The sequence below is a fragment of the Mandrillus leucophaeus genome, unplaced genomic scaffold (assembly GCF_000951045.1).
Source record: "Mandrillus leucophaeus isolate KB7577 unplaced genomic scaffold, Mleu.le_1.0 Scaffold814, whole genome shotgun sequence".
Taxonomy (NCBI): Eukaryota; Metazoa; Chordata; class Mammalia; order Primates; family Cercopithecidae; genus Mandrillus; species Mandrillus leucophaeus.
This window is the reverse complement of record NW_012108853.1, coordinates 777,158-796,123: the sequence shown is the minus strand read 5'-3', so window position 1 is coordinate 796,123 and position 18,966 is coordinate 777,158. Positions and strand designations below refer to the sequence as shown.

At 39.1% G+C, this 18,966-nt stretch overlaps 1 protein-coding gene across 3 annotated transcripts in view; it reads right to left on the bottom strand.

The window, feature by feature from the left end:
• The window catches only part of ARHGEF26 (Rho guanine nucleotide exchange factor (GEF) 26), a 145,312-nt gene that overhangs the window by 20,200 nt on the left and 106,146 nt on the right, over positions 1–18,966 (bottom strand). For all 3 annotated transcript variants that reach the window (XM_011967877.1, XM_011967875.1, XM_011967878.1), the window contains exons 11-12: positions 18,752–18,906; positions 4,097–4,306 (exon numbers count right to left, since the gene is read on the bottom strand). In XM_011967877.1, coding sequence (XP_011823267.1) covers positions 4,097–4,306; positions 18,752–18,906 — 365 coding nt within the window. The remainder of the gene's footprint in view (positions 1–4,096; positions 4,307–18,751; positions 18,907–18,966) is intronic.

Here is an 18,966-nt window from a genome sequence, read left to right as displayed (position 1 = left end):
ATATTTTATTTTATATACTATTATAATTATACATAATTAGGGTCATCATATATTTCATTGTGTAAACAAGGACCTTTTGAGAGTCAAAAAGAGAATCATTCATAATTTCACCAGGACAACAGACCTAAACTTGAACCACTGATTCTGGGAAAACCAAGATGTCTGATCACCTTACCTATATGCTTTCTTCAGCTCAAAATTCTATCCTCCTCTAGAAACACCCATGGGTCCCTTCATCATGCTCTATAGCTGGCTCAGTGCCTGGCACATCCCAGATGCTCACTATTTGCCTTATCTCCTTTCGGTGAGCATTTCTGCATTCTTTATGTAATCAAAGCCATTGATTTTTCTTCCACAATTTCATTGTCTTCTGAAGTCAAACTGTCCTTGTGCCAAACAGCTGCACCCCTCCTACTGCTGATTTTACATGTGGTATATCCTCTGGTGGCCTTTAGTGACAACAGGTTTTCAAAGAAGATAAATATTTAGGTGTAAAATTCATTATTTTTCAGGTCAAAGAGTAAGTAGTGAAAAGATATACCTGACTGGTCTGAAGTTCTTCAATTACTTAAGGCTAGAGCGGTGGTGAAAACCTTGTTTCTTCAGCTAGATTGCCAATGAACCATATTAACCAAAAAGACATAAAAGAAAGAAAACCTAAACAATATATACTTACTGATGCATTTCACAAATTTTGGAACACATTCTATGCACGTCAAAGCTCTAATTGCTCAAAACTAGGTATCCAGAGCTAACCTGCATATTTGCAAACATGGCATGTAACAATTTGCCAGGTTTTTTAATAGTCTTTTTTTTTTTTTTAAAGAAAGTGAGTCTTTAGTTGTTAAATATATTTTTCAACACCAATACTATTTTATGTCTTAAAAGCATGTCCATTTATTTACTTCTCAACTGTAATTGAGGGTGGGGGCAGGGAGAGCAAAGAGAATGAGAGAGTCACTCCTTCTGTACCCAAGGAGACCTCTGTCCCATGCCCCTTCTGGAATGTCCTCTTGCTATTAATTAAAGAACTACAAATATGAGTCAGACCCATGGGTTTCCAAGTGACATGACTAAATATTCTGAGAACATGTCTGATTGAGGAAACGAACAACCATTCAGTCTTTGGCAAGATTAAAAGGCAAAAGGATGGAACAAATGCTACAGAATGTCCCAGGAAAGGATTTAGCCTTGGCGTGAAAATAAGCTGGACGCGTCAGTTCACCTCCTACTCTCTTGGAATCATCTCAGAAACGAGTGGTGGAGATTACATAAATTATGAATGAGACAGTCAGGAAAATCTCTGTTGAGATGTTGGCAAAGTCTGAATAAAGAACAAACAAGCCTTGTAAACTGAAAGAAAAGGAAAACACAAGGCAAAACCAGCAACACTTTCACCATTACTAACTATATGGGGAAAGGGAAGTCACTAGTTTCTGAGAATTCTCTAGAACACTGGAAAAGTACTAATTTCCAAAGTGTTTAAGTCGTTCTCATCCTTAAAGTCATATAAAATCGAAAGCACAGGCATACTAAAAATTCCGTTTTGAGGAAAAGTTTCCCCAGACAAAGGAAGTCTAGGTTTGTCCTCACTGGCGAAGGGGTTTAAACCACTTTTGGAATTCAAGTAATGCCTCCCCTTGGCCCTGGTCTTGGGTATGTCACTTGCTGGTTACCTCACAGACAAGCAAGCACACGCCCACCCAAGCTCACCTCCCCAGAGCTGCAAGCTTGGAATGCCATCAGCGCTTTCCAGCACCTTTAGGGGAAGAACTCTGAGACCTCAGAGAAAGGCATTTGTTTGTTTTGTAAACAAACACATGAAGATGAAGTTCCTTTTTTTTTTTTTTTTTTTTTTTTTATGGTTGCTAACTAGGGTGATAGTTGCTGAAGGTTTGTGTGGCTGTGGCCATTTCTTAAATTAAGACCACAATGAAATTTGTTGCATCAATTGACTCTTTCACTCATGAAAGATTTCTGTATAGCATGCAATGCTGTTTGATAGTATTTTATCCTCTGTAGAACTTCTTGCAAAATTGGAGTCAATCCTCTCAAACTTTGCTACTGCTTTATCAATTCAGTTTACACAATATTCTAAATCCTCTGTTGTCATTTCAACAATGCTCGCAGCAACTTCACTTTCTTTGCTCATCCTGAAGAAGCAACTCCTCATTTGTTCAAGTTGTATTATGAGATTGCAGCAATTCAGTTGCATCTTCAGTCTCCATTTCTAAATCTAGTTCTCTCACTGTTTCCATTGCATCTGCAGTTGCTTCCTCCACTGAAGTCTTGAACCCCTCATAAGTCATCCATGAGAGTTGCAATCAACTTTTCCCAACTCCTGTTCATGTTGACATGCTGATCTCCTCCCATGAATTATGAATGTTTTTAATGACATTTACGATGGTGAATCTTTTCCAGAAGACTTTGCCCAGATCCATCAGAGGAATCACTATCTACGGTTAGCTGGAGCCTTATGAAATACATTTCTTTTTTCATTACCTCGGTGAACTCTCCAGTTCATTTGGAATATTCTATAGCTTTCACCAACCTGTCCTTGTTTTTCTCCAGCCTGTGAAATGTTACTTCTAGTGCCAAAAGATATGAAATAACTTGACATTTTATGCGGATGCCTTGTAATTTTCACATTTTTCTTATGTCTCTTGACAAAGATTCTTTGCTTGGCCAAACTTTAGTTAGATTTGTGTACCTTCTCCTAGGCTGTACAGTTCTTCATAAAATCCAGTTTCAGCAAAGAACCCTACTAAGTCAGCTTGGCAAGAATATCCCCTACTCCATCCTCAATATCTGATAATCAGATTCATTATTCTCCATCATCCCAGAGGTTATGATGTCTAATTACCCTGGCCTGTCTTCAGCAAGAATCCTGTTTGGTTAGTTTAGCCAGAATTGCCCTTATCCCTGATATTTCCTCTTAGTGAGTTTCCATCCACTGACCTCCATCCTGCTCCATGGCTGTAAATTCCCACTGGCCCATGCTGGATTCGAAGTTGAGCCCAATCTGTCTCCCCCATTGGAGACCTTGCTGCAATGGTCCTTCCACCTATTAAGATGATCTTGAATAAAGCCAGCCTTACTATGCTTTAGCAAGTGTCCTTGAATAATTTTTCTTTAATATTTTCTTTAATCATCTAGGAACACTGATAAAACGTCTTAAGGCGAAGATACCTCTTTGGGATCACTTTCTCTAAGATCTTGCTACAGTTTTAGGGTTGTTACTCATTAGGTGCCGATCCATTTGAACCACATCATTTAGGAACTTTGGCAGACATGGAGTGGGAGGCAGGAATCTGACAGGATTCAGAATTCTCTGAATTAGGGAACTTCTCCTTTCCCTCCACTGCTCCACTCTCTGACCCAATATAACATCTGCCCATGATGATTATTGCAAGAGTAAGTTTCCAGTTTCTAAACAAATAAATTGGTCAGTTAGCTTTAAAATCACCACCAAAAAATCACGAAGGTGAACTTGAAAGTTAACCCTCACTGCCACTCATCCAATGCAAGAACTAACTGCACACTAACTGCTGGCGAAACTGCAGGCACAAACAGGATGCCTGTTTTGGTCTTGCATAAGCTCTGGATTAGAAAGAGGATTTATCAGTATATTTCCATAAACTGGGTAGCTCTTTTGACAGAAATCATTGGGCTTTCTGCTCTCTGGTTGAAGGTAGGTGACTGAGAAACGACCTCAATTCCATTACCTAAGAGGGCTTATGGCCTAGACTCAAACTACCAGTTGAGTCATATTCCCTAAGGATAGTGTATCATATTCTTTGTCAATAAAAAAAGTAAAATGATTTTTAAACCACTCTATAAAAATAAAAACACCTAAAGCACAGTGCATCTATCAGGACTTATAGGGACAAAAATAACAACATCCATCTCCTATAAGACGATTACAATGAAAAGAAGAACATCTGTAAAAAGCACCCAGTCGTAGCGCTTAGCGAACAGTAGGTGCTCAGCAAAAACATGAATAGTAGCTGCTGTTTTTAGGGAGTCTGTAAACCAAAGGAAATCAGGTCAGGGAGATACCATCAGATATTCCGATCCTTTCCCCACATATACTTACTGCGTCTCAGCTCCTAGCAGCATTTCCACTTTCTCATTCGCATGGTTACTAAGGACTGTCAGAGTAAAGAGGTGACTGGCAGAGCTCTGTCTTGAATAGAGCATTGTGGAACTGTTCTTCCCTGGAGAAGAATTAAGCTCTTCATTGTCACAAGATTCCACCAAGAGCTGATCTCTTAAGGAATAATCATTGACGTTATAACTTTCTTCACTATAAAGGAAAGGGAAAAGAACATGTCAATTATTCAGCCAGATAAGACTGACATTGTCAGTTTTCAAGGCACATTTTGGTGGAAACAGCAAGGAGTGGGCAGGAAGGAGATGGACAGAATGACTTATTTTAAACTATGAATTGGAATTCAAATTCTATCTACTGATTATGACTCAGTGTAACCCCCTCCAATTAAACCTAATTACTATTTTTATGTATGTAACATACTAAATTGCATCTCGAGTATAAAAGCAATAAGAAAAAAAAAAAAAATGAAACCCTCTAGGTTTCATATGACCTCATCCTGGAACTGTTATAATAAGTGGTCCTTGCATCCTTGCATGCATCTTAGTAATGCTCCAGCAGGTATACCTCCCCAGCTTCCACATCTCTATTTGTAGAATGAAGGAGGAGCCCCAAATCTACTCATGCTCTGGGAAACAAGACCTCACCCCCCAAATTCCCCATCTCCAAATGACCATGCATTGGAGAGAAGAGCCCCAGAGGTCTGCTTGCTTCTGGCAAGACACCCAACCCATCCTTCTGTCCCACACTCAGAGCCTCACCACCTGTTTCAGAAACTACCAGGACTAATCTCATTATGCCCTCTACTCCTGATTAGGCTCAGGACCTCCAATATCCTTCTTTCTCCTGCACTCCCATTCCCATCGCACTGTGAACATGCCCAGTCTGGCCCCAACTTTTTCCACTCCTCAGCTGGTTCCTGAACCCCTTCCACTGTACCCTTTGGGAATGCAATTCCTTCATTTAGGGAATCTAGTAAAGTCTTCTAAATACTTGGCCTCATCTCTGAACCCTCCCTTCACGTTCTTGCTTTAAAAGAAACATGTCTCTCCCTAGAGAACAAGGCATCTCCTGAGAGCTCTCTGCCTGCTTGCTTTTTATTCTTGCTTCTAGACAATGATCGCTTCCTCCTCCTGAAACATCATCAGCTTTGAAGCTCATGCCATCAGTCTCTAACTCATAACCACAGTCATTATAGACCCCTGGATCATTCCCGATCCTCTCCCTTGAGTTTCACTGCTGGCTCTCTGTCTTTCTCCAATAATACTTCACATACACACACACACACACACACACACACACACACACACACACTCTCTCTCTCTCTCTCTCTCTCTCTCTCTCTCTCTCTCTCTCCCTCCCTCTCTCTCTCGGTCATTTACATCAAGTCCCCAACACTGCTTCTTTCTTGAACTCTCCTGTAAAGGATCTTTCCACTACCCCGTACCCTCAATTCCCTGACTTTACTCTCCTTCAATGATCTTGTTTTCTGCCCTACTTCAGCCACAAATCCATGGTTACCCCTTAGTCCTTGTCATTACCATCAACTACAACCTCTCTGTAATCGCAGTGTCAAACGTACCTCTCTCTAACCAGCACAGCCTTTCTTTCCAACTCTTCTCCTCTAATCCTCAACACCAACCATTATTTAACCCACCAGTTCTTACAACCCATTGACTCTACAACTTTTCCCCCTGTCCTTAATTCCCTCGTGTCCTCTTGTTCATGCATATTAAATTACCTAGCTTGGATTTCTTGGTACCTAGTTAAATCACGTCTTGCATACATGTTCATCTCCTTGACTGTACTTGCCTGGCAAATCCTGAACTTGGTTATACACAGCTTTTCCTCTATTCTGCACCCGCACCCTTGCGGGTGAACATGAGAGTGCTCAATAAATAATTGTCACAAAAGTGGATGAATATGCAATAAATTCTAATATACGCTAGGAATATCGAATAATTGCCTTATTTAATAATAAATGCAAATGAATGATGTCCGGGGAGCTTAGAGAAAAGAAAAATCCTTGTGCAAAGTCAAGTACACTAGGAATTTCAGAACAGGTCACTTTGCTCAAGATTTCTTGGAATTTATTTTCCTCAGAATGGACATCTACCTGTCAACCACTCCCTTGTAATGCTGCTTGAAAAACTTCGTATTTTTTTCTAAAATTTAGTTTGATAGATTCTCCCCTCAAAAAACAGCAAATGCAGTTATCTATAAAAGCAAAATATTGCCTTCTGATCAAGCCTAATTGTTCCCAAGATAGTAATCTGTATTAATTAAAAGATTGTGTAGCACGATTATCTCCAACGTTCTCCTGAGACTGCCTACAGACCAGCACACCCATACCTGGATATGTCAAATATTTCTCACATCCAAAATGAGACTTATCAAAGTAGACATGATGTTTAGAAAAAGAGGAAGGTGAATAACACGCTTTACAAACAAATATGGTTATTTTTTAAAAGACTATGTTTACTAGAAACAAAGCAGTCAATTTTTAGCAGCATAGAACAAGTTTATCATGTTGTATAGATACTATATCAGACATGCATTTAACAGCATAGGACTCAAGATAAAAACCAAAAACCAGGATAAAACATAACAAAACCTCAACAACAACAGCATCAAAACAAAGAGAAAAAGAGGATGAACTGAGGCTTCCTTGTTACTATTTTCTCTCTGCCCCTTTTGATTACTCTTTTGGTCCAATTTACAAGTTAAAAAACACAACCTGTTAGTCAAAGGCACCTGTTTCTGCTTAAACACAATTCTGCTTCACCAAGATAAATGGAAGCAACCTAATATTGTGAACGTGGGGTAAGGCTCTAAACAATGACATGTGCATAGGTATCGTAGGTATTTCCCAAGAAATGAAAGCCAAAGAAATGGATATGCTATAAAGTCATCATTTGAGATGACTCAAATTCTAAAAAGTTGTCAACATAAAGTGGTTTCACCTATCAAGTCATCCCAATAGAATTCAAGACCAAGCATTCATAGAAAATGAATATAAGTTAATATGAATAAACCAGTTAAGTGTGTGTGTGTGTGTGTGTGTGTGTGTGTGAGTGAGAGAGAGAGAGACAGATAGAGAGAGAGAATGACGGAGTCTCGCTCTGTTGCCCAGGCTGGAATGCAGTGGTGTACTCTCAGCTCACTGCAACCTCCGCCTCCCGGGTTTAAGTGATTCTCCTGCCTCAGCCTCCTGTGTAGCTGAGATTACAGGCATGCACCACCATGCCTGGCTATTTTTGTATTTTTAGTAGAGACAGGGTTTCACCATGTTGGCCATGCTGGTCTGGAACTTCTGATCTCAAGTAATCGGCCTCCCAAAGTACTGGGATTACAGGCCCGATTCACCACACCCAGCCAGCTTTTTTCTCTTTCAATTTTCAGAGTCATCAATGCTTTATTTTTTTGTCTTTGGGAGATAAAGACACAAGTAGATACTTTTTTAAAATGTTTATTAATTGTTCTCTCAAGCAATGACAACTACAATGCCACTGATTAAGACCCAGGATGGCTGCTGGGCTCAGTCTATGCCTGTAGTCCTCTCAAATGTCCAGTTTGAATGATAAACTGTGGCTGCCCTAATCATAGCTATATGATTTCACCTCAATTACTTATTTCCACACATCTGCACAGGTGTGCCATTGAATATGCCTGAGCAAGGAACTTGGCCCACTGGACTTCCGGGTCCAAAATAAAATGCAGGAAACATGTTGGCCTTTTTGTTTGTTTGTTTTTAAAGTGATTTACTATCATCCAATATCCAACATCATTATTTCGTCTAGGCTAGTAAACTTCTGCATTATGTAATACATAATGTAGGTGTTTATACCTTCTTTACTGCTCTCCTAGGGAATCTAATATAAAAAGAAATGATTCCATTTAATAGTAGTGAAGTAAACAGATTATTTATCCTTGTTGGCTACCTAATTCAAACCCAGTGAGACAAAAACTGAAAGAAAAAAAGGATTGAAAAAAAAAGAACAAAAACTGAAAAGCAGCTCACTCTTGCTTGTTAGCTCTTGAGTGTTCTCACACACGCACATATGCATTCACACACTTGATCTCATGAAGGTTTGAATGAATACTGAAACACTGAATGAAATTCATTCTCTTACTGTCAGCCAGCACCTACTATCTCTCTTCTTAATAGAGAGTAACTGTTAAAACATGTGCTTCAGTAGAAAGAGGAGCGGAAACTCTACAGCCAGGTGCAGCTGTTTAAAGCCCATTTCCCATCCCTGCCTACTTATCCCATGTCCAGTAAGTATGGAGCAGGCTAAACTGGGTTGGGAAAGAAACCCCCTTCCTGAGGGAAGCTGATGCTAATCAGACTTCCCCATGTTTGTCTCTATCACTTCACAAACATATGGTTTACATAGTCTCTGAAACAATTTGGAACATATAATGAGGAAGTTAAAGTGCTCAGAAAAGGGCAAATGGAAAAACCATCTTTCCTTGCATGGAGAAGTTTATACGGAGACTTCCTTTGATTGTCTTATGTGTGCTCCAAGTTTACCAGCTGCTCATCAAGGCGTCCGCTTTGTGCAAGCAGCAGCTCCTATCAGGTGCTTCAACTGAATCAAATCTATAGAAGTCTGTTGCTTGGAGTGTAAACAGTGATGGGTTTCTCTGTTGAAATCCACTTAAGGTCCTAGTAACCTTTGTTGAGATTTCTTTCTTTTCTTGTTTTTAACAACATAAAGAACTACTAGCAGATAACAGGATATGATGGTAAACACATATTCTAATTGTTTTTTTCTCTGGAGGGCATTCTTTGTTAAGCAAGTCAGACAGTGTTTGGTTCTACTATACCCAACGCAACATCAAAGGCAGAAAAATGATACACCTTATTGTAAACACTGGCTTTCTTAAGGAGATTATTATGAAGCCCATTAAGTTTCTGTCCCATAATTTCTATAAAGGTTAGAATTTTCAGACTGAGCATATATTTATTACTTTGAAATCAGGAAAACATTTAAAACTTTGCGTACAACTTGCATACATTTTTAAAATACCAAAGCTACATATATGTATATGCAGTAGTTAGCACAGGAATAAGAGACGCCAACTTCAGCAGAGTAGGTGCTCTGGGGAAGAGGAGGAAGAAAGGCTGAGGGTGGAAAGACTTTGGGTAATCTCAAGTGTTTTATATAGTTTTTTTGTTTAAAAGGAGGGATCTGACACTAATATGGCAAAAAGTATCTGTTAAATATGGATGATAGGTGTATTCATGTTTGATAATTTTCTGCAAGGTTGAACCATTTTACAAGTAAAAGTAAAAATCAAGAATTTAATCAAAAATACATAGAGTGATGGCTATCATCACTCTCGGTGTCTGTGGCTGCTTAAGGATGCAACTGAAGTGACTACCTGATAATGGAATGTCTTTTCTGCCCTCTAACAACTAACTCTTTGCAGACGACACCATTGACTGAAAATATACTACCAAGTGAGAGTGAATTCAGTAAAGCAATTAGGTGTTAAAAAAAAATGGCTTTTCTATATATGAGTAACACCCAGTTAGAATATAAAATGAAGATGTCATTTTATTTATGATTGCCACAAAACACATAATATATTTAGGATTAAACTTAACAGGTTTCTTCTATATGTGGATAACCTTAAACAATTTTAGAAGAAGGCTCAAAGTAATAAATAGAAAAGCTTGATCTTATCAAGATATCAATTCTTCCTCAGTTAATATACAATTTAAACACAACCCAGTGAAAACACAAGCAAGAGTTTTTTGAGAGATGGCGGGGAGTGGAAATAGTTGAGCTGACTGTAAAACACAGAAAAAATAAACATGCAGAAATATCCAGAAAGACTGAAAAAAAAAAGAATAAACTAGCCTTATGATGTATCAAAACATACTGTAAAGCTGCAGAAATTCAAAGACTGGGACAAGGGCATGAGTTGACTGATGGATTGTGAAGCAGAATAGTGGGTTCACAAGTTGACACAGACATGTCTGGGGATACAGAGGTGACATTTCAAATCTCTAAAAAATTAATGAGTTAATCAATAAATAATACTGGGACATTTGGGGAAACATCAAATATTTTTTAAAATGTGGATCCCAATCTCACTCCTTAAACCAGGATACTTCCTTGGACCCAAGCTCTGGGTACATAAGAGTTGTGAAGAAAAAGCAAGTGACAAGACAGGTCTTTCTGCAGGATACAGACCTATAAGGGCTTGCCTTGTGGTCAGAGAGGTGCTGTTAAACATGTACATACCTTAGGGCGAGTTCTTATCTTAACCCTTATTAGCAAGCATTTTAGGTACTTAATACGGATGAACAGGAATGGAAAATAGGCTAGTTTACCAAGATGCACCCAGGAGAGTGAAAGGAAGGATGGTGATGGGGAGGCAAGGGAAAGGGTTAGACTGCACAAGCCAGCTTTCCCACAATCCACATCTCTCAGCCCCAGCTGTGGGTATAACTCTCACATACCCGCTTACATTGTTTCAGAACTCTCTTTTATAGCCCAAACCCAACAGAAGGAAACCCAAGCAGCATTTCCAGTTCTTCCTTTTGGAAAAAGGTTTAATTAAAAGAAAAGATGCTATTGAGACTTATCACAGCATTGATAGTCATATGATTTTTGGCATGTATTCTCAAGATAGAGACATTTATTTTTTACTTATTCAGTAGTTCCCTTTCCATAGGCTTTAAAACATTCACACAGCTTCTCTGTCCTGAAAAAAATATTTACTAGAATATGCTGGTGCCACGACAATATGTTTCCTGAGTTAGCAGCTGCCTGCAGTGTTTCAGACCTTTGTGCTTACAGGCCAGTGTAATGGCTTCCGAAGGCCACCATAGCCCATCACCCCACAAAATTAAACACCTGGATTTTGCCATTATTTCTCTTTGCACGTATACAGAATCTAGTGACACTGAGCAACTGTGAATCCTGAAACTCCCTGTCTTCTAATGCCTTTTGTGACATTTCTAAGTCATCCTTCTTTGGGGACACTCTCCAAGATCCTCTTCTAGACTGTCATGCATTAAATCCCTCTGAGGAATTTAATGGTTCTAACATTCCGCCCAGTAGCACTGATACACAGGAGTTAATGGGGTTTATGAGATCAAAGGAAATTCTTCCTACTTTCCTCCAATATATGTATGAGAAAAAGTGTTCTGTAGATTTCAACTTGTTTCCCTTCTCCTTCTAAAAAACATGATTCCTAAACCCTCACACTTAATCGTGTGCTTAAATGGAATAGAAACACTCTAGTCAAACTTTGCTGGGATGAAGGACATTGAATTTATGCTAAAATTTATTTTCAGTCAAGGAGTTAAAAATTTTTTTCACTTGATTGAGGTTGATTTCCATTTCAAAGCTTGGTTTTAGAATTATACTACTAACATGTTGTTAGTGGAACAATATACAATTTTAAAGGAATGAAGTACGGCACAGCAGGTAAGAGTTAAGCCACGATTTGGAATGTCTGGTAAGAAACCCAATTTTAGGCCGGGTGCAGTGGCTTACACTCGTAATCCTAGCACTTCGGGAGGCCAAGGCAGGTGGATCACAAGGTTAGGAGATCCAGACCATCCTGGCTAACTCGGTAAAACCCCGTCTTTACTAACAGTAGAAAAAATAAAAATTAGCCAGGCGTGGTGGCAAGCACCTGTAGTCCCAACTAGTCGGGAGGCTGAGGCAGGAGAATTGCTTGAACCCAGGAGGTGAAGGTTGCAGTGAGCCGAGATTGTGCCACTGCACTCCAGCCTGGGCGACTCCGTCTCAAAAAATACAAAAACAAAAACAAAAAGAAACCCAATTACTCACTGGCTTTGTGAACCCAAGCAAGTTACTGATCCTCTCTGTGCTTCAGTTTTCTCATCTGTAAAGTGGGAGTAACAGTACCAACTTCACTGGATTGTTGAGAGGATTAAATGAGGTAACACATGTATTACCTCATTGTGTGTAAGGCTCTTACAATCATGCCTAACTTACAGTAAATGTCAGCTATTATTTTTTTTACTCTCCTAACAGAACGCCATCCATTAAACTGCCTGACGTTTTGTTAAAAGCCTGATAATTATATGTTTTGCAAATGTGCAAGTGGACCAAGCATAATTAGAGTTAAATGCCCATGTCAAGAAATCCGCAATTTGGCAAGTGCTCAGACCAGCAAAACAAGGCACAATATTTATCCAGAAACTGATTTCAAATAGCCTTACTTGCTCAGTTCCTCAAGATAATTCTGAAGTCTAACAAACATGCCACATACATCCTATTTCATTGTTAATAACGTAGCCAATAGTAGAGATGAGGATCCCCGTTCATTAGTATGATAAGCATCTGCTATGATTCACTGCCACAAAAAAGATGGCCAGTGACCCAGAAAAGGGCCGGGAAGCCCCATCCCTGTCACCAAGGACTACCAGATGCCACAGCCCAGCACTTTTGCGGTTGCCCATGGGATGCTCTGAACCCATAGTCCTTGAAAAAGACGAGATGCACAGTTCTGAGAGGCTGTCAGTACCTTTCTGAAGCTCTCTCCCTGGGATAAGTTGAAATAAGCAAGTCCTGAAGGGCAGGCAGGCAGCTTCTTAAGTGGGTAACAAGGTTATCCAAATTATACAGCCACCCCACACTCCAAGTCAGGAGTACCATACCACTGACTTACATCAATAAAAAGGAAAAATATACTATTTATTGCACATTTTTCAGCAGCAATGTTATAGTGTCTCCTAATCATTGAGGAACAGTGCAAAAAATAAAAACAAAACTGCTACTACAACGTGTACACATGATTTACACCAATTTATAAAAGAATAAAAACAGACCAATAGTTTTTCCTCACTCACTTGCCACCTGACATGGGTTTCCTGAGGAGGCAAAGGCACAGAGTTAAAGTCATTTATCCCTAAACTGCTCGTGCTCTGGAGGCCATACATTCAGGTCTGGTCCTAGAGTGAGCCATAACTTCAGCTATGTAGCAATTACATAAAGGTTGAAAATCATTTTTTAAAACAATAAAATGTTCTAGAAGTAGAAGAGCAATAATTTGATTTATGGCAAAATCTTTGGAGAGAGAAACATAATACCAAAAATAATCTTAATGATAGTATGTATCAGTTACTTAGCAGGACTATTCATATCCACTCTAGTAAGAGCTTTATGTGCATTATTTCATTAATTCTCACAGAAACTCCATGATGAAGATGTTATTATCCCCATATTACAGATGGAACACTGAGGCTCTGACAGATGAGAAGTAATTTGCCCAGGATTTGAGCTCAGTTCTTTCTGACCCCAGACATCGATATTGTGCTTCTCAGTAGTGGCAGATTTCAACATTTAACAGCAATGCCAACTCTCCTTACAGACGCAGAGGAAACAACACCTCATAACATGAGAGGAATCAAGGGTGCATAGGACAGTGGAAGAAAAAAGAAAAGCAAAAAGGAAACAGGGCCCTCATTTCTTTTCCACCCCATCTTGCTATCTTGAATTTAGAACTCAATTCCAAAATGGTCAGAAATAACCAAGCTTCATGTGTTCCAGGAACAAAGGAGCTTTCAATCATTCTTACTGCCCTTCCTTTAGCCAAGATACTCTTAACTTCCCCAGAAGACGACAGGTATCAGGTGGTTTCCAGCTTTCTATAATAGGAAAGAGCATTCTCATGGAAAAAGCAAAAAAAAAAAAAAAGGAACCAAACCAGGCCATGAACCTTTCAAGGGAGCCTGCACAATTTTAAGCCACTGGGTGTTCAAACTATTTGGGAAAATCCAAGTTTGAACTTAAGTCCTTGCCCTTATGATAATGACCTAGTAGTTTGCTATTACAGAAAATTTTACAAAACCTGAAAAAAATTAAAAATTTTGAAAACCTTTTTATAAAACTTAGAAAGTTGTAACATGGGGCTCACACTATGTCAATATACACAGCATTTATGGAACCAGAAATCAGGAAGTAGAAATCTCCTGTCTTAAATGTCTGCAGGAAGGAAATGTTATCAAAGGGAAACTCTTCCCCAGATTCTGATGCTAGATTAGCTAATAATGGTAGAGGAAAACTCACAAATATTATTTGGTACTGGTTCTAGTTTTCTCCTACAACCAATAGAACTATAAAAATACTCAAAAGCTTACTTTGGAAAAGATGTTTCTCCAAAAAACAAAAAAAGATGTAAGTTTCTATGCTTTTTTTTCCCCCAATAACTTTATAGGATGAGGGAAAAAGTGAAATATTCTAGAAAAATAAAATGAAGAAGTAATGAACATAAAGAAATTGAGCCTATGGAAACAAAGACTCAGATTAGAATCCTGGCTCTGCTGAAAGACCTTGAAAAAGATATTTCATCTCTCTTTTCCTCAGCATCTTCATCTGTGAAATGGAAATAATCCTGGCCTCCAGAACTGTGAGACAATAAATTCTGACTGTTTTAAGCCACTCGCTTTGTTTGTGGCACTTTGATGCAGCAGCTGTAGGAAACTAACACAGCAAGGAAACTAATAAAGGAAGGAAAATTTTGTTTTTAGCTTCAGGTGAAATTGGTAGAGAAGACCTAAGCCATATAGAGGGGACTATATCTTACAAAATAAACCTTTTAGGAGTTTGAACCTAGTTAGGTCTTGGATTCAGTTTTGTATTTCAAAACTAGGGACAACAGTACTTAGACCATAAGGTTATACATGAAGGTATAGTCTGTAATTAGTCTTTATTATAATAAGTTATTATTAGGCACATATTGGATATTATAATGTTATTTGTTAATCTATAAGTATAACTTGACAATAAATTACTTTTATAATACAATATTACTATTCTTGCTGTGCCAGTCTGATAGATTTACACAGCTTCACTACTCCAAAGGCAAAGCTAGTTTAGTTTACTACGATGCTAGTACAGTGGTTGTCAACTAGCAGGGATTTGCCCCATGGGGACATTAGGCAAAAACGTCCAGAGACATTTTTGATTGTCACAACTAGGGTGCAAGGGGGCTGCTACTAGCAAACAGTGGATAGAGACGAGGAATGCTGCTAAAACATCCTACATTGCACAGGACAGCCCTCTACAACAAAGAAACATCAGGCCCCAAAATGTCAATCGTGCCGAGGTTGAGAAGTCTGCTCTTGCCGTACCCAGATAACTTCCAGTTAAAGCTTCAAATACCAAAGTGTTCATGTTCTCATCCCTCATCCAGAGTAGTCGATCATGTATCCTTTTGAAATTTGGTAGAACCAGGCTATTACTAGAGTGGCTCACTAGCAGCCAGTGCTAATGAAAACTTTAAACTTACTTTTAAAGACCAAGGCATGTGTCCACAGCCCCAGCTACTCAGGAGGCTGAGGTGGAAGGACTGCTTGAGTCCAGGAGTGTGAGGCTGCAGTGCACTATCATCTTGCCTGTGAATAGCCACTGAACTGTAGCCTGGACAACATACCAACGTCCTGTCTCTAAAAAAAATAATAAAAATAAAAATAAACTATCTTTTCTAAAAAACTGAAAATTCCTGTTAACGAAGACAACGTCATGGCCACTCATCAAGCCAGCTTTACAAGCACTAGCAGTGATACATGCACTGTGAAGCTGAGGGGGCCACACACCTCAGCAATCTATGGAATGTGCTCAGCATAAAACTTCTGCCAGTCTGGATCGGAGGAGGACGAGTAATTGTCCTCCCGAGCAGCCTTTCCCAGTAGCTGAAAAACCTCCCTGAAGAGGAAAACCACTGGAAGCCCAGCGGCTAAATTCCTTGACTGAAACCTGGAATTAGAATTAGGCAGTGGGTAGATAGATCAGTCCTCAAGCGCTGGCACAGGTGATTTTCCTTATCTGTAACTTGTGGCCGAGCCTAAATTGTTGCCTTGTTCAGGGTTGTTGTATCTCCTTTACTGTTGCCTCTGGCATGCAAAGTATTTGCAGTCACCTCCTTGAAGCTATCATGTAAATACAGTCAGGCATACTGTACATTTTTAACCAAGTCTGTTAATCAAGCTTCTGTGGTCTGCATGTCACCTCACCATATATTCAGGTCATAAACAATTAGGTCTCCAATATTATTACCTAAGAACACCCTAGAAATACAATGAACTAATTGGTAAGGCAAGAAAATTCTAGTTTTGGTAAAGGTCAAGTTAGGTACTCAGGTTGTCCTCTCCATTGGAACTGTATATCTTGCTCTTAAAAAAAAAAAAAAAAGAAAGAAAAGAAAAGAAAAGAAAAGAAAAAGGCCGGGTGAGGTGGCTCACGTCTCTAATCCCAGCACTTTGGGAGGCCAAAGCGGGCGGATCACCTGAGGTCAGGAGTTCTAGACCAGCCTGACCAACATGGAGAAACCCCGTCTCTACTAAAAATACAAAATTAGCCAGGCGTAGTCACATACCTGTAAACCCAGCTACTCAGGAGGCTGAGACAGGAGAATCACTTGAACCTGGGAGACGGAGGTTACAGTGAGCCAGCGATCATGCTGTTGCACCCCAGCCTGGGCAACAACAGCGAAACTCTGTCTCCAAAAAAAAAAAAAAAAAAAAAAATTCTCAAAGACTCCCAGTGGCATTGCTCTATGTTTTACTAATAATGCAAGTTCAAATTTACCTGAGAAAATAAATGTGGAATAGCTAGGAGAGCAATGTTAAATACAATGGCAAAACCATCTGTGAAGGGCAAAGTATGCTGCTAAGTAGAAGAGCATCTACCATAATTCTGACTTTCAATAGTCTATATTTACTGAGTAGTTCTGTGCAAATTCAAGGACAAAAGTTGCACTGTACTGGTTTAAATACCTTTAATATTTTCATTAAGTCACCAAAGTCATCATAATCGAAATTACATTTATATTTAAACTTGGCTTGGTACTGTCAGTGTACATTTTATCATTTAAATCAAAAGTTTAGTTAAAGCTCTAGGTCCACTGAGACAGAACAAATATTTCAACAGCTGGAAGATGTTAAAAGTCAAGAGTTCTGGCATTTGAAGAGACATATATAATTACTTTCCTCTACAAACAAAACATCCTAGAGAAAGCCAAGGAAAAATGCTATCTCATAGGAAACCAACAAAACACAGAAACATAAAAATTGTAATTCTTCTCCCATCTTTATAAAATTTACAACTGGGCGCGGTGGCTCATGCCTGTAATCAAAACACTTTGGGAGGCTGAGGCAGGCAGATCACGAGGTCAGGACATCGAGACCATCCTGGCTGACATGGTGAAACCCCATCTGCACTAAAAATACAAAAAAATTAGCTGGGCATGGTGGCGGGCGCCTGTAGTGCCAGCTACTCCAGGAGGCTGAGGCAGGAGAATGGCTTGAACTTGGGAGGCGGAGCTTGCAGTGAGCGGAGATCATGCCACTGCACTCCAGCCCAGGCGACAGAGCAAGACTCCGTCTCAAAAAAAAGAAAAAAACAATTACTTAGCTACTAGAAGTATTTAGACTACTCCAGGTAAGAGAAATAATTTCTCCTTGGAGATATGGAAACAGTATTTTCCGAAGTATGAAAAATAATTATCAGAATTTTAATGTATGTATCATTGTCATATTATGGTTTTTCAGGGAAGAACATACTAACATCTCATTTCAGCTGGACAGCCACTCAACTGAAATAATTCATAATATGGTCTGGAGCAAAAAGAAAAACTCAATCTGTTTTAATTTAGTTTGAATTTTCAAGCTACAAAGTCAGCAGCTCAGAACTAGCATTTAATTATTTCTGATACATCTGGACATTTATTTTGTATTTTCATAGGAATCTGTTTCTATAATTCTCTTCACCTTGCCTAAATTGCACTCCAGGACCACCCCTGCTCCCACCACGTGACATCAATTCAGCCCACCATCATTTCCCTTATATGTGGAAATCACAGCCCACAGATTTATGTTTTCACTCTAAGTTCATATTCTAGAAAAGACGGAGTATTTACGTAGGACTTTACATGTATTCAGTGCATTTAATAAAGTATGTTCCCTAGAGAAAGGCAGAGCTGATGGGGGGTGTGTGTGTAGAACAGGGACAGTTTGACAGAAGAAATACTGGAAAGAAAAGGTTTCTACAATATTCTTCATGGACATCTCACTAGAGCTGGACACAAACACACAACTAGAAGCCCGGAGTAAGAAGAACAAACACTCTGCCAATCAAATGATTTACTTTATTCCCTTCAGAAGGGAGTATGGCTAACACCTTCCCAGTCACAGGGGAATATTTTAGAATAAGAATCATGAAAAGCAGTGCATTTTAAATTAAGTTAAAAGGAGCACTAGAGTTGCTCCCCAGCCTGTTCTCAACTGGACCAACTTTTCTGTTTTACACAAAAATTTTATGGTAGAAGGAGTCTGAAAAACACTGAATGAGAATAAAAACAGTGCTACCTTCTCAGGGATATCATAAGAATTATGTGATGTAAATGTGTAAAATGCTTAGAACAGTGGCTCAGTAGAGGTTGGCAAGAATTATGATGCAGATAATGATTCAAGTCTGAACTATATAAGCAATTCAAAGAAAATGAAGCACAGATGCAATTATGATTCAGTATGTAGAAACTATACTTTCAACATCTCTAGCTTTTAAAGAATGATCACCCTAACAGGCATCTGAATTACAGAACTTTAAAACTGGAGTGTCTAGTCAGCAACACCAGATAAAGACTTACCTCTTCTTCTTGGTGATAATGAGCACGTCATTAAAGAGAAAGAAGTAGACTTGCTGTTTGGATGTCCTTCTTGAGAAAAGCACAGTGTCTTCTACATAGGCTGTCAATTCACCTCTTTTTACCAGCCACCGGGAAGAGGAGACTAAAGGAAAAGGCTACAAAAGGAGAAAAACTCAGTGACCAAAGCCAAATTGAAATCCTTTTAAGATTACTGA